This window comes from Maniola hyperantus, chromosome 5 (genome assembly GCF_902806685.2).
Source record: "Maniola hyperantus chromosome 5, iAphHyp1.2, whole genome shotgun sequence".
NCBI lineage: Eukaryota > Metazoa > Arthropoda > Insecta > Lepidoptera > Nymphalidae > Maniola > Maniola hyperantus.
The window spans coordinates 10,045,070-10,059,522 of NC_048540.1; the positions used below are offsets into that span (position 1 = coordinate 10,045,070).

General features: G+C 40.6%; 1 protein-coding gene across 1 annotated transcript; it reads right to left on the minus strand.

The window, feature by feature from the left end:
• Nucleotides 1–42: 42 nt before the first annotated feature.
• On the minus strand, nucleotides 43–13,861 carry cdm (importin-13-like protein cdm). The gene is made up of 17 exons (XM_069498702.1): nucleotides 13,504–13,861; nucleotides 12,381–12,548; nucleotides 11,643–11,759; nucleotides 11,154–11,266; nucleotides 10,388–10,564; nucleotides 10,010–10,196; nucleotides 9,386–9,598; nucleotides 8,829–9,005; nucleotides 7,608–7,848; nucleotides 7,001–7,191; nucleotides 6,535–6,678; nucleotides 6,045–6,188; nucleotides 5,274–5,411; nucleotides 4,690–4,930; nucleotides 3,770–3,907; nucleotides 2,938–3,130; nucleotides 43–2,690 (listed from the first exon to the last, which is right to left on the minus strand). The coding sequence occupies exons 1-17, from the start codon at nucleotides 13,654–13,656 to the stop codon at nucleotides 2,570–2,572; spliced, it is 2,856 nt and encodes a 951-aa protein (XP_069354803.1). The 5' UTR covers nucleotides 13,657–13,861; the 3' UTR covers nucleotides 43–2,569.
• Between the last annotated feature and the right edge of the window lie 592 nt (nucleotides 13,862–14,453).

Consider the following 14,453-nt stretch of genomic DNA (forward strand, 5'->3'; position numbering starts at 1 on the left):
CAGAGCCCTAAGAATTGTCCTTTGTTTACAACTGGAGCTGCAGTTAGTAGTACCTACACTATTAAACAAATCCCGTGTTACTACTGGGTAGTAAGATTGACGGGTAACGAAAGGAATAAAACAAAGTTACTTTTTTATTTTATTATTTTCTTATCATTACAAATTGTCATGTTAATGTACAAAGGCAATGCAGATGATTCGCTACCAGACTTATTCGTTACTTTACATAAAAATAGACGTTATTCTATTATCTACAAATTACTATTCATAAGTCCGAATAATTTAGGCTACTCACTAATAATTCATTATTTAGGGCATTTATCATCATCATGCGTTTTTGTTATATAGGTAGGTATACAACGAATGGAGGCAATACAAATTAGTACAATTTATTGTCGCTACCAAGATGATCTGAATAATTTGATGATGATGAGGTGGCCTAGTCTTAGTTACTAAGGCGTACTTACTAAGTTACAATGTGATTGACTAAGGTCCAGTTTCTTGACAGGCGGTTAAAGTCACGTTACTGTTAAACTGTGACCACCGATAAAAAGCAAAGTGGGTTGAAAAGGCAGAATTCATGACTCCATGATTAAGATTAAAGATACAATTTTAGTTTAAAGTTAAAAGACCCTGACTTGTGTATCCCATTTTACTTTTGTTGACAGCCAAAAGTTTAATAGCAAACGTCACGTAACTTTAACTACATGGCATTCAACTGGATTTTAGGGTAGATTTAAGCTAAACAGGGTAGGGCTATTTATCTATTGTCAAAAGCAGTTTGCACACGGCTAAGGGTAGCGACACACCTGCTGAATACTTCAGCGACTGAACTATCGGTCGTAGTATTCGGTTGGCGTGACATACCAAACGAGCCGAACAGTCGCACGGGGCGGCGCCGGAGGTTTTGTTCAGCGCTTTACGCGACGAAGAATTACGTACCGCGGTACGGTGGCGTCGTCGTCAGCCGGTGTCGTGTGGCCACTTTGTAGTGTGCGGTTGCGACGTGTTGAATTTCACAGAAGGATGGATTTTATTACAATATTTGCTATTATAGAGGGCAGAAGAAGACGTACACGTGCCGAACTTTCGGTCTCGTAATGTGTCGCTTTGCTATGCAAAATACATTGAATGCGTTCTAGCCGAAGTAATCGCCCAACGCAAGGTACGGCGCTACGCTGAACACATCAGAAATTCAGCAGATGTGTCATAGGTAACTTAAAAAACATTTCGAGCGTATTCAACCAAACTTTCGGCGCCGTACTTTCGGCAAGTGTGTCGCTACACTTAGCCTTTAATCAACTGTTTGCATCGAAGGTTGTAGAAGTAATACTGATAAGTATATGAAAAAAACACGTCATATCTACAAGTAGGTACTTACATAATAATATTCATAAATATAATTTTAATACATTTGTAGTTTATACATAGAGATCATAAATAATTCCCGATCTGTTAAGACTTCTACATTTTAGATTTAATAATAGTTTGATTTTAATATAGAATTAACGATGGTCACCTATAAGAGCTCCTTAAAAATATCAATTAAAAAATCTGGTATGAAAAAAGTGTTCACTGATAAAAAGTGGTTGTATTGCTTTTATGGAAAATACATGATTAGATCTAATAAAGTGTGTGATTTCCACCTAGCTTATTAATAAAACACAATAAAATTTTATAGAAACAATAATAAATTAAGTTTTTGAACTAATTTAAAATATTACTAACACAGTCATATTTAGGATTCAAAACCAAATAATAAGGCCTGTTACACACAAGTCAAAGAAATCTGTTTTGAATTCTGACGAAACCAAGCGATTTGGGAAAATATAATGTCAAAGTCTGCCTTCACATAGCACAACTTCTCGAAAATGATTGTGTTAACTAACTACGCGTAAACGTCATGACGCGACATACAACCGGTCGGAAATATCTGTGCACCTCGCTGGAATGCGCTTCCTCCCCCGCTGCTCGTCCATTTTCGCCTATCCAGTACCCAAAGAGTACATAAATACTATGTTCTACCAGTACCGTTGCCAACGCAAGCACTTGCATAACGTCATTAAGCCAGGTTCGCAGATATTTCCGACGGGTTATAAGAATATAATACAAATAGCGGGTATGTACCACGTTTAATAAGATTTTAAATTAATTATCGATATTTCGACCACTACATGATCGTGGTCACAACGAAACTGCAGTGCTGCGAGAGGTAAAGCTCTGTTCAAACTGAGGCGAATCCTTAAAAGTTAGTTTCAATATTGCACTGCCCGCTTTCTTGTCTACCCTCTATTTATACTATATTATGTAGTTTAGATATACGCCTAAAATAATAAGTTGAGATTCGAAGTATCTATACCAAATAAATGTTACTCGGGTTGTGATGTTTTTCTTCACTTGAAAACTGAATTAAGTCAAACTCCACTGTTAAAACAGGGCCTCAAAAATGTACTGTCCGATACATTTTTGGTTGCGCGTTAGGTTGCACTAGAGTTAAAATCTGATTTTCCCAGTAGTGAGAATGGGCAAGAATAAAATATTCAGTGTATGTATGTTAACCGTATAGAGTTTAGGCCACCATTTGTTTAGAAGCTAGCGACTGCCGCGCGTATTCTGTTCCGATCAGGCCGCGGCAGAGCAGGGAGAATTCTTGTACTGTTTCAAGTAACCGCCTCTTACTGCTCTTTTCCCTGTGAAAAAAAGTTTAAATTCAATAGCTTTTTAAACTTTTAAGTGTATTCAACTCAATGATTAAGTAAGATTTTACGGTCTTTACTGTATCCAAAGTTAAAACGTATCTTTTTCAATAGAAATAATATAGTTAGTCGAAAAATGCACTTATAATCCCAGAAAACATGGCTTGAAAGTTAAAACCGTACTGGCGGCCACTGCGCACAGCCCAAGGCCAGCAGTGACTCCGCTAATATTTACTCATACCTGAGCACAGCTGCAATGAACTTCTGTTTGTGCGCGTCGGTGGCGTGTGCGGAAGGGAAGCCCGCGTGCGCCAGCGCCACGCGCAGCCAGGCGCCGAGCTCCGCGCTGCCCTCGGCGCCCGGCCACTGCGCGCGGTTCAGTGCCAGCAATAGCTCCGCCAGTGGCTCCATCTGGTTTCGTGGCGTTGCCCCTCCTACACAAATTACAAGAAAAACCTTGGCAAATCTAGTAGATTCAGTCACGCGCTAAATTGTTATCAAATAAAATATTTAATTTTACTTGGGTTTTTAAGAGATTGTTCTTAACGTTTTTTTAAGGGTAACATTATTACTTACACCAAATAACTGTATCGGAATTTTGTACCTGGTAGTTCCAACACGTGTTTTGCTTATACTAAAACTAACGTTAGTTTTTGTATAAGCAACTTACAAAAACAAAAAAAGATAACTTCCTTGGTGCACCAAGGTAGTTTTGCGACATGGATTCCGGATTACTGGCCCCTTGGTGTACAGCTAATTGTAGGGCTGTGTGCCTGCGCGTGCCCCACCTCTGTAGGCTCAGCTCACACACACATACACTAACACTGTAACTGCCATTTACTCTCACTACCTAGACTAGGAGCTGGTCTACTCTGAAGAAGCCTCGACATCTACAAGGTAAGTGATATTGCCTATGCATGCCGCTGCTTCTTCCACAGGTCGATCAGCCGATTATTATTGCGACCCTGCCCTTCGCTTGTCCGAGTTCTGTCTTGCTCATTGGCCCCAGGACCTAGGCTCCCTTGCAGGCAGGAACCGAAATAATAATATTAAAAAAAGAAGTAGATTCATACCTATGCACCGTAGCGCAGTGTGCGTGAGCGCGGGCGCACGAGCGTGCAGAGCGGGCGCGCGGCGCTGCGCCAGCGCGGCCAGCCAGCCGCACGCTGCGCCAGCCGCGCCCGCCTCCCACAGCCGCACGCACGCACACGCTGCAACACCCACACTACCGTCACCGCCCGCTTGCTTCAACTGTCTAACTTTGACGAACAATTACATTTAGTCAATTTATACTTTAACATTATTTGAATAAGTTTTACAATTCAATGTCTGCACTAGTAATACTTATTTAGACTCGCAGGCGACTTTCTTAATATTCAATTAACTAAAATTCACTTAACTATTTAAATAGTCTAAACCTATTATAGTGTTTAATTTCTGAGAATTGAGAATATTCTGATCCCGATATTCCCATTCCCACATCGCGCGGTCCCGTTGTATTACGCCGCGTCAGCTCCATGCGTCACGTTTCGACGGAACCGTGGGAATGGATGTTGGGCTGGCTCTCTTAACGTCAGCCACTGGCTTCGCCTGCGTAACACGTCTTTTTCTTTGGTTTATTAAAAACTAGATGATGCCCGCGACTTCGTCCGCCTGGATTTAGTTTTTTGAAAATCCCGTGGGAACCCTTTGATATTCCCGGATAAAAAGCCTATGTCCTTCCCCAGGATGCAAGCTATCGCTGTACCAAATTTCGTCAAAATCGGTTGACCGGATGAGCCGTGAAAGGCTACCAGACAGACAGACAGACAGACAGACACACTTTCGCATTTATAATATTAGTATGGATAAACACGGCGGACACATTTTCTATTAGATTTTGTATGAATTTAGACTACGTTATCTGTCATAAACTCGACCCAAGGCTAGCGCGCCATGAAATATGGATCACGGTCGACTGAGCGCGAACAACAAGAAAATTAAATAAACTCACCCAAGTCCACTAAATCTGGAAGCAAGTCCTCGATCCAATCTATAGCGACGGGTTGTTTTTTAGTGAGCGCTATGAGGAGCGCAAACAATGCTTCCGCCAGGTCCGGCAGAGGACAGGCGGGCGCGGGGCCGTGCGCGGGAGCGGGAGCAGGCACGGGGGACACGGCGCGCGCGCTCGCCATGATGCCCGTGCGCACCACGCGCGACGCGCCGTCCCATTCCCCACCGACGAACACTGTCACCTGATGGAACAAACACTCGTTTATTGTTAGTTGGGTTGAGTTTGTAAAAGCTATATCATTTCTAAGGTCGTGGTGTGTTACAAACGCCGTAGGCCACGTCCAGTGTGACGCTCGACGAAGTTCTCTGTTCTCTCATACGCCTGACGCGCATTCGTCGCGCGTCGGTCGCATACACCGTCACGCCGAACGCGAAATATACAGTTTGTAACAGACCTAACTGATTGTTTTGATAGTTTAGAGAAGGAAAAATCCAGTCCTAAGAAAAAACAAAGGGAGTATTTTAACCCGATATTTAAGCTCTAATAATGTTTACAAAAGTAGAATATTAATTCATCTAACTTACTAATTTGATGACGTCCAGTCCAACAGGGCAAGGCGCCGTTTCGAAGCCCGCTACGATAAGTTTTTCTAAGTCGTCTACGATTAATGAGCACTCGCCCATCAGCGCTGATACAGTATTTTTCAGTATTTGAAACATAGGCTGAAAAGAGCAAATATCTTCATAATTACTTGCTCGTCTTGCGAACATCAGACAGTAACACAACTAAACAGTGCGACACAAAGTTACGATATCCTTGCATGCCCGAGCACAGACCTCAGTCTATTCGGGCTGCAAATTGCAAACACCAGTCTCAGTTTTTATCTAGTGCTTTGGTCTAAAAGTGTGGTGTAAAATGTTCACTTTCATTAAGTCTATAAAATAAAAAATAAATAAAAATGCCATAGGAAATAATATGTCAACAGCAAAAAGAATCGAAGCTGTCTGTCAAGTTTAGCTTTTAAATCGATTGTCCTAATTCTGTTGTACACAATCTCTAAACTAAACTAAATTGATAGGTTAGGTTGATCAATTGGTAGGATCGAATGCTACTCTTTTTTCGCAGGGAGCATTGTGATAGTATCAATATATTTAGAACTGTCATTTTAGTATAATGAACAGAATTGTAAAGATCACATCATGCTTTTAAAATAATACTTATATAATTTCTCTTGCGCTAATAAATAGATATTACAAGTCCTGAAAGTACAAATAATTAGTCAGCGACAATCGTAGTCTAGTCCACAACTCAGAGCGCCCAACAGTGCCGCACTCTCCACCAGATCGAATACATACCTGCACGAGTTCCGGCTTGGTGGGCATGAGGCTTAACGCGGGCAGCAGCGCACGGAACAGTTCCGCAGCGAGCGCGGGGCGCAGACTCAGCGCGCCCATTAGCGAAACGCACTCCGCCGCGCCGCACTTGCCGCCAGAACGCACCTGTTCACACGAGACGCTAAAAAAAACGCATCACCCCCGAATAGGCCGTCGGCGACATTTAAAGGTGCGATTATGAAAGGACTGATAATGTGAGGAAGAAACGCTGATATCTATAGAGCGTACTTTGACTTTGGTCAGACTTAAGTCTCAGTTAAAACGAGACAGATATATGGCATAGATATAATGCAGTCTCATTTGAAAAGTGTCTAAAGTAAACGTGCGCCGTGAAGCGTGCGTTAATTCTCAAGCTAAGAGGTCGGTAGATTGATGGAGCTGCTTCTGACCGTTCGGAGAAGTTTGCAAAGGCTCACTTGGGCGGTAGAGCTTTGATGTTAAAGTTCGGCACCTGCGCGGTGAGGTCGTGCTGCAGCCGGTGCGCGAGGCCGGCGAGCAGCGGCGCCGCGTCGGCGGGCTCGCTGGCCGCCAGCGCCGCGCCCGCCGCGCTCAACAGCTGTCGTCGCGTCCACGCGTCCGCAGTGCCGCTCACATTCTGGAAATACACCTTCATTTAATATAATATAATATAATATAATATAGTATGAATGAGGTCGATGAACTTTGTCAGCCCTAGCACAGACTACGGTCTATTTGGGCTGCAAACTGCCAACACCAGTCTCGGCTTTTTATCTAGTGCTTTGGTCTAAAAGTGTGGTGTAAATAGTTCACTTTTCGTTTTGTCTAAATAAAAATAAATTAAAAATTAAAATTAAAATTAAATTTGTATTTCCAAGTTTTTACGTTTAGACAGCAATCGAGCGGGGTGACAGGAGCGAGAAATTGGCTGGACTATGTAATTTGTCGGAAGGAATCACCTGCGCGACTTGCACGATGTCAGCGACGAGCGCAGCTGCGGGCGCAGTACAGTCCACGCACAGCTTACGCAGCGCGAGCGCCGCGGGCGCCGGGCAGCGCTGCAGCGCCGCGCCCGCCGCGCGCATGCACTCCCGCCCCAGCTCCGCCGTCTGCGGGCTTTGCACCGAGCTCAGCCACGCTGCATATGCACCTAAACGGATAAAATGGCTAATTAGAGTTCCGATAAACAGTAGTAGATGCATTTGACGATTCAAAAGTACTTGTGGGGTAAGGAGTCATGTATTCGGCAGCAGAATTTAAATACCAATTATTTGGGCGGCTGTTTCCATTGTCGTAGCTTTGGATTTGGACTTCTGAAGTGGAAGCGGGAGTTCCTAGTTGAGTGCCTCAGACAATCGAAGTTTGCAACGATGACCTAGCAAATCAAGTAGGGAAATTCTGATAGCTAATCCGATCCGATCCCGATCGGGATAAGTAGGAACCAGTATGTATAATTTTATTAGTGAAAACTTCACTGGCTTAATGAAATTTCTAGATTAAGGTTAAAACTATGTTATATGTTTAGCTGTTTGTTTTCTTAATTAAAAAAAAATCAAGGAAGCTCACCGAGGCAATCAAGTGCGGTGTGTAGCACTCTCGTGTCGTGGCGGGCTGGGTCGGCAGCGAGTCCCAGCGCGTGATGCAAGAGCGCTGCAAGCGCTGGAGGCGCGCGGTTGGGCGGCGCCGCGTCCGCGAGCGCGAGGAACACGTGCAGCGCCGCCTCGCGCTGTAAAGCGCTTTCCGCTGCCGTGAACGCGCTCTCCACTAACGACCAGCAGGACTCGCCCAGGATGCTGAAGCAGTACATCTATCAACAATATAAGAGTTTTTGGCTTTGTCTTAGTGTTCTGTAACGACAAATTCAATATGGCAGATGTGACAACTAAAGGTTTTAAGGTGTTATACCTATTAACTATTTTTTATTTAAGTCTTGTGATCATAAATCATAATATAATTTGGGGTTGATGATTTTTGTCAGCTCTGCGAGAGATTGCCCATTTTCTTAGGAGCTTTGGGCCCCCCCAATATAATTGTTATGTCACCATGGTTTTAATTTTATTTTGTACACAAATAATTACCTTTTTATATTCTGCAAACGATTTTCATTTATTTACCCTGGTTATAAAGAAATCTTATTTTTTATGTTGCTGATATTGCTGGTATTTTATTAATACTTTTTCAAAATAAATGGATGTTTCCAATTCTAACTGTAATTGTGGATATTTTCAATGATAGGGTGAAAAAAAAGTCGTAATAAAACATATTATAATCGTAATTAACACATTAAAAAAAAATATAAGTTTTGACACGACGCCACAAAAGAGGGCCCATTCGCGGGCGATCTCCTTTTCACAGATAATATATTTCTGTTGCCAATATAACTACAAATACAAAAAAATACCAGAATATAATAAGTATTAAAGGAGGCCCCACAGAACAAACGTGATTTTATTGCCGTTTTTATAGTATGTTAGTAGTTATTAATGGTACGGAACCCTTCGTGAGCGAGTCCGACTCGCACTTGGACTCACATTGGGTCTACAAGTGTAGTGTGTGTGAGCGGAAGCGGAGTGTAATTTTAATGTACACTTTTCTTTTTATGTATGGTAAATAAATAATAAAAATATATAACATATACATTCAGTTGAATTGAGATATAAATCCATTAAGTTTCATATCAAATGTATTATTTCACAATATTACAAAAGTTAATAGTAGCATTAGAATTTTAGTCTTATATAGATTGATAGATGATTGGATGAAATTAAGACTTATAGAACATCTTACCACAATATCAGCGATGTCCTGTCTGTAACATCGCAGGAGCTCCTGGTCGTCCCTCGAGAGTGCAGACTCTGGCGGCATTTCCGACTTCTTTACAAGCGCCAACAACAATTGCGTGAAAACCTCATGCCACACTGGATTGATTTTATGCGTACTGTCCGACATATTCAATATTTCATCCTGGGAATGAAAATATTATACTAATAACTAGTTTATTCTGCGATTTCGTCCGCGTGGATTACACAAATTTCAAATCCCTATTTTACCCCTTTAGGGGTTGAATTTTTAAAAATCCTTTCTTAGTGGATGTCTACATCACAATCTATCTGCATGCCAAATTTCAGCCCGATTCGTCCAGTAGTTTGAGCTGTGCGTTGATAGATCAGTCAGTCAGTCAGTCCGTCAGTCAGTCAGCGTTTTCTTTTATATATAATAGATTTTATACAAAGTTTTCAGACTGGATTATTTTATATTGATTTTTCGTCAGCAACTGGCTAGTACCACACAGCTACACCTGCTTATTGCCTAGCTGTTATTCATGCTTCAGTATCGCAACTCACTTGCAGCGTGTACCACAGGCCGAAGACGAGGTTGGAGCGCGTCTCATGTATGGGGTAGTGTCCGGGCGCGGCCTGCGCGCTCAGCAGCAGCTGCAGCAAGCGCCGCGCCCCATCCCCCTGCGCGCGCTCCTCGCTCTCCGCCGCCTCCACCAACACGCGCGCGTGGCACTCGCCTACCGCCACGCAGCAAGTGATCACCGCGGACACCAACTCCTGATGACAGTCAGTTTTATTTTAGGCGCTTTACGCACTGCATCCGATCCGAATATTATTATTTCGACGTAGCCGTAGTTGTATGAGCGGTTGTGCACCAGATCCGAATTTAATTTCACAACTTTGGAAAAACTAGGTGAATAAATATCCTAAGAGAGAGCGCGCACTGTGGTGCGGCGAGTTGCGGTGCGTTTCAAAATCCGTAAATTTGAATTTAAATCAATTAAAATCCGGCGTGGAATTAAGTTCGGAGTGCGCGCGCTTCTATTTAGTTCTATAGTTCACAGATTTGGCGAGGGAAAACGCACGGAAATTAACCGTGGTGCGCGCTATCTCTAAGGGTGAGTCTCCGTGCCTGCTGCGGAGATCACCAACACCCCTCTAGCGCCGTGTCGCTATAAGCATACTAACCTCGTTGAGCGAATTGGGCTGGTTGTTGGCAGCCAACAGCGGCTCGCCGAGCGCAGCCAGGTCAGCGAGCAGCGCGCGCGCGGCGTGCGCGTGGCGCACCGCGCCGCCCGCCGTACCCGCCGCGCGCACTGCCGACAGGCACGCCTCGCACGCCTCCAGCGCCGTGTCGCTCACTGCCTCGTTCCAACTGCGTGCAAGTCATACTTTTAATATACTTACTATTACAATATTCTAGACAGAAAAACAAATAAGGTTTTATTTGTGACTAGCATAATGAGGATTTCTTATTGGCAGTATATTGTGTTAGAACAGTCAGTAATGTTAAGCAAAATATCGTATACATTTATTTTATAACAACAATAAATAGACGCAACGTACGTGCAGAGCACCTGCACGGCGGTGTGCAGCGCGCGACAAAGCGGCGCGCGCTCGGGCAAGGTGGTAGCGCTCTCGATGGAATCCTCTCCGCCCAATGTCAGCCAGCTCGCCGCGCAAGTTGCAGCACACGTCCACGCGTGGACAGTCTCCTCGCTCGGTGGTGAGCTGCTATAGTCACTATGGAATTAAGTTTAAAATACTACAAACTGAAGCTGGTGGCTTTTAATGCACAATTCACAAATCTTCAAAAAAAAACAATATATACAACGTGAACTAACAAGCAATATTTGCGCCACTAATTGTAAGTTGTAACCAGTGTAACATAAATAAAGAGTTGTGTAATGTGTAACAGTGTAAACACAATATGTCAAATCGAATTTCAAAACAACCTCACCACTCAGCTTTGTAGGACTTTTAAACAGTGACAATCCTATCAAAATCAGTTCATTGTTTGTTGATTGTTTGGCACATTTTTTTTGATACTATGTTCAATTTAGTTTAATTTACTTAGCAATCTCCTTTTATGAGTTTTAAAGTACTTGAAATAAACTTATATTTATTTAATTATATATAATATCTGTCCCGGCTTTACTCACTTTATATTTATTTATTTACACAATATAAAATATTTTCAAGATCTTGATGTAGTTAAGAAGGCCGTCTAATAAATACTTCATAAACATGATCTCAAAACTTTATGTCCAAAACCAAGTACTTCAACCAAGTATTTCAATTTTAAATGTATGTATAAATAATAAAGACTTACTTATAGACTGTTTGCAGGTATCTCAACATATCATCTAGAACCATACGAGATGCTTGGTTCAATGCTATACGATTTCTGGCGCGCATAGCTGTTCCCATGGTCATACTGTTGTACTAAAACATTAAGGAATTTGTTTATATTTAAGTAATTAAGGTAGTCCCAGAGAGGAATTTCAAAATTCTTTGTTTTTGCATTGTTCACAATTCACACGATTACAAACAAAACAAACAGTAGGACGTTGTGAGGAAGCAGTTCAATGGCGAAGTTGAGGTACTGCTGAAAGTAGATTGAAAGAATGCTTTTAATTCTTTGGATAGGACAACTTTGTTGACCGAAGTCTCTACACAACTTTCTGAAAGGATAATGGCTACTTTGGACTATGCAAAATCACAAATTGTTAACGAGATAAAATTATTGCCAAAATGTAGTACATTGTTAATGTAATTGTGGGATACTATCAGTTTTTTTTAAAAAAGTTCAGTTACTTACTTCCTCAGGTATCACAGTCAGTACTTCAACTAAAAGGGAAGTATTTTCAGCTGATGCCAGTGGTCTCAGTATTTCAGCCAGATCTGCAGAGCCCTGCTGCAGGATGAATGCTGCTAGCTATAAAAAATTACAAATAAGTTAATCTTGTTTTGTAGCTGGTAACGAAAAATTAACTACCAACATGGACCAATATCTGCATGCCAGAAATAGGCAATTACATTGAAGCTTAATTCATACTCAATAGTAAAAATGCGAAAGTACATCTACCTGTCTGTCAGGTAGTTTTTCACTGTCAATCTGCCTAACCGATTTCAACGAAATTTGGTATAGAGATAGCTTGCAACCTGGGGACTGACATAGGCTACTTTTTAACCTAAAAAAACAAGTAAAATTCCAACAGGATATTTCTAAATCGACGACGTCACTAACGTTTCTAAGACGTCATAATAGCTAACTGCATGCTACATTTCAGCCCGATCCATCTATTAGTTTGAGCTGTGCGTTGATAGATCAATCAGTCAATCAGTCAGTCATCTTTTTCAGTTATATATTTAGAAAAGTACAATATTCCAGTTGGTTGAGGACCAAAAATGTATGGGTTGTGCAGAATTACATTGACATCACAATGTAACGTTGATAGTCAGTTTATAGATAGTTATTTAATAATATAAAAAATGTAGGAGTGGCTCATGCATTAGCTGTTATTTTATGTTTTTAATAGTATTATACTTTACTTACACTGATGCATAATCTATTGGTAACTATTTTTGGGCCTTTAGAATAAGCTATCACTGATTGTAGTATTTTCTCCTTGACTTCTGTGTAGCTTTCTGGAGGGACTTCATTCCAACAACGGAGGATTTTGGTGTGCAATGTTGTTGCAGCATAAAATTGTATTTCTGTTCCCTACAGACAACAACGTAATTTAATATTATTGTCAATTTGAAAGGATGGAGTGGCATGCTGGTCATGCAGGCGTACAGACAATGAAGTGATCCCATAAAGGTTTTTTTTCCTTTTGAAGTATGTAACCCTAAAAATTAGAATTTATACTTTGATGTAAGATTTTTTACACTCTTATTACATACCAGTCATCTCCCAAAGCTCAAATCATGATCCAAACTTCATAGTTGCTGATCGTTCCTCCCTATCCCCAAGACAATACACAGAAAATACAGAAGGTCTGGCACTCGCTGGCTCTTAGTCCAAGCAAAGTTTACCCTAATTGTAATAATTCAATGCTAACTTTTTCATTATTATATGTCAGTAAATAGTTTCCTAGCTAAATGCTTTCCGTGTGCACATCACTAATGGAATTTTTATACTAATCCATCTTAAAAACACCTAGGTTCTGTATTCAGTATCTTTTATTTTGTAGTTAAAACAGATCACAGAGGCCATAAACCAATAAGTAGCTTATGAACTATACAATGCACTGTATAATATATTTCATACAAAATAATGGCAACTTTTCATAAATCACATAGTAGTCAGTTTTTTTGTAATAATAATGTTGTGAGCTTCAAAATCCTTCCATAATATATTATAATACTTGACTAAGAGAATAGGTTTTCAACAAATTAATATAAGGCTATTTCCCTGTGCTAAGGAAAATAATCAGCACCAGCAGCTTAAAGTTCTCTCTGAGAAAAAAATTATATTATCCAAAGCTGTCACCCTTCAGTTAACGACTTGGGTCCATGTTGCTTAACCGACACAAGCGAATATATATGCTGTCACAAGTGAGCTACATGTTCGTAAAAGTAAATCCCTAAAATTATTTTATTGGATGCAAGTATTGGATTTCGTAAAAATATATCCCTAAAATTTTTTATTGGATGCAAGTATAACCCAAAATTACCTTTGTAGGTTGTAGTAGCTCCCATACAAAGTTCCAAGCTTCCGGGACACGCTGAGCTACAGTGAGCCAGGCGTGAGCCTTGGCCCGATCTTCCTGTTCTCCATTATAAAATACAGATACTGCATATTCTAAATTTTGAGTCGTATACTCCATTTGTATTGTGTATAAAACAATTATTATCCTTTCATTTCATTATTGATATTAACGAAGTAGTAGCTTCTGCCAGTACAAATAACTTATTAGGAAACTCTTAAATTAAAACTGCTGCAATATGATTTAATTAAAATAATAAAATAAATATAAATATTGAAGAAATATGGTGAAAAATCCATGAAAAATCAAATTCCACCAAATTTTAATCAAGCACAAACTTCAATTTCAAAGTTGTCAAATGTCAATGTCATCCAAATGCATCCTTTTTTAACTGGTTTTACGGCTCTGGATTCTAGTATCATATAGTCCGTAAAAATAACTCTTACGCGCCATTTTAACTCTATGAGTCAACTGTCATGTCAAAAGTATTGGTTCGCTGCGCGATTGCGGTAAAATGATAGCTACAATGTCACGATCGCAATTACCATTGATTGGTTAACGCTCGTTCACTATTGGCTACAATCGTAGATAGAGTAATAAAGCTAGATAAAGGAACGTTTGCTTTCTCATTCACACTAAAAAGAGAGCACAGATAAAGTTACTAATGTAATAAACAGAGACGCAGCTAACCTATTTTTTGTCCCTTATCGTGTAACCGATTTTACAACTTTAGTTGCAAAACAAACCATGAGAATTCGTGGCGTAATTGTATTTCTCATTAGTTATTCCAGATAAAAAACGTTTAATACAAATATTGTTAATCGGTTAACACCAAAATATTGACTACTAAACAATGGTAATAATTGTGTTTTTCATAGTTACGTCGTGCTATCGCTATCTCATACGCGGTTACACAT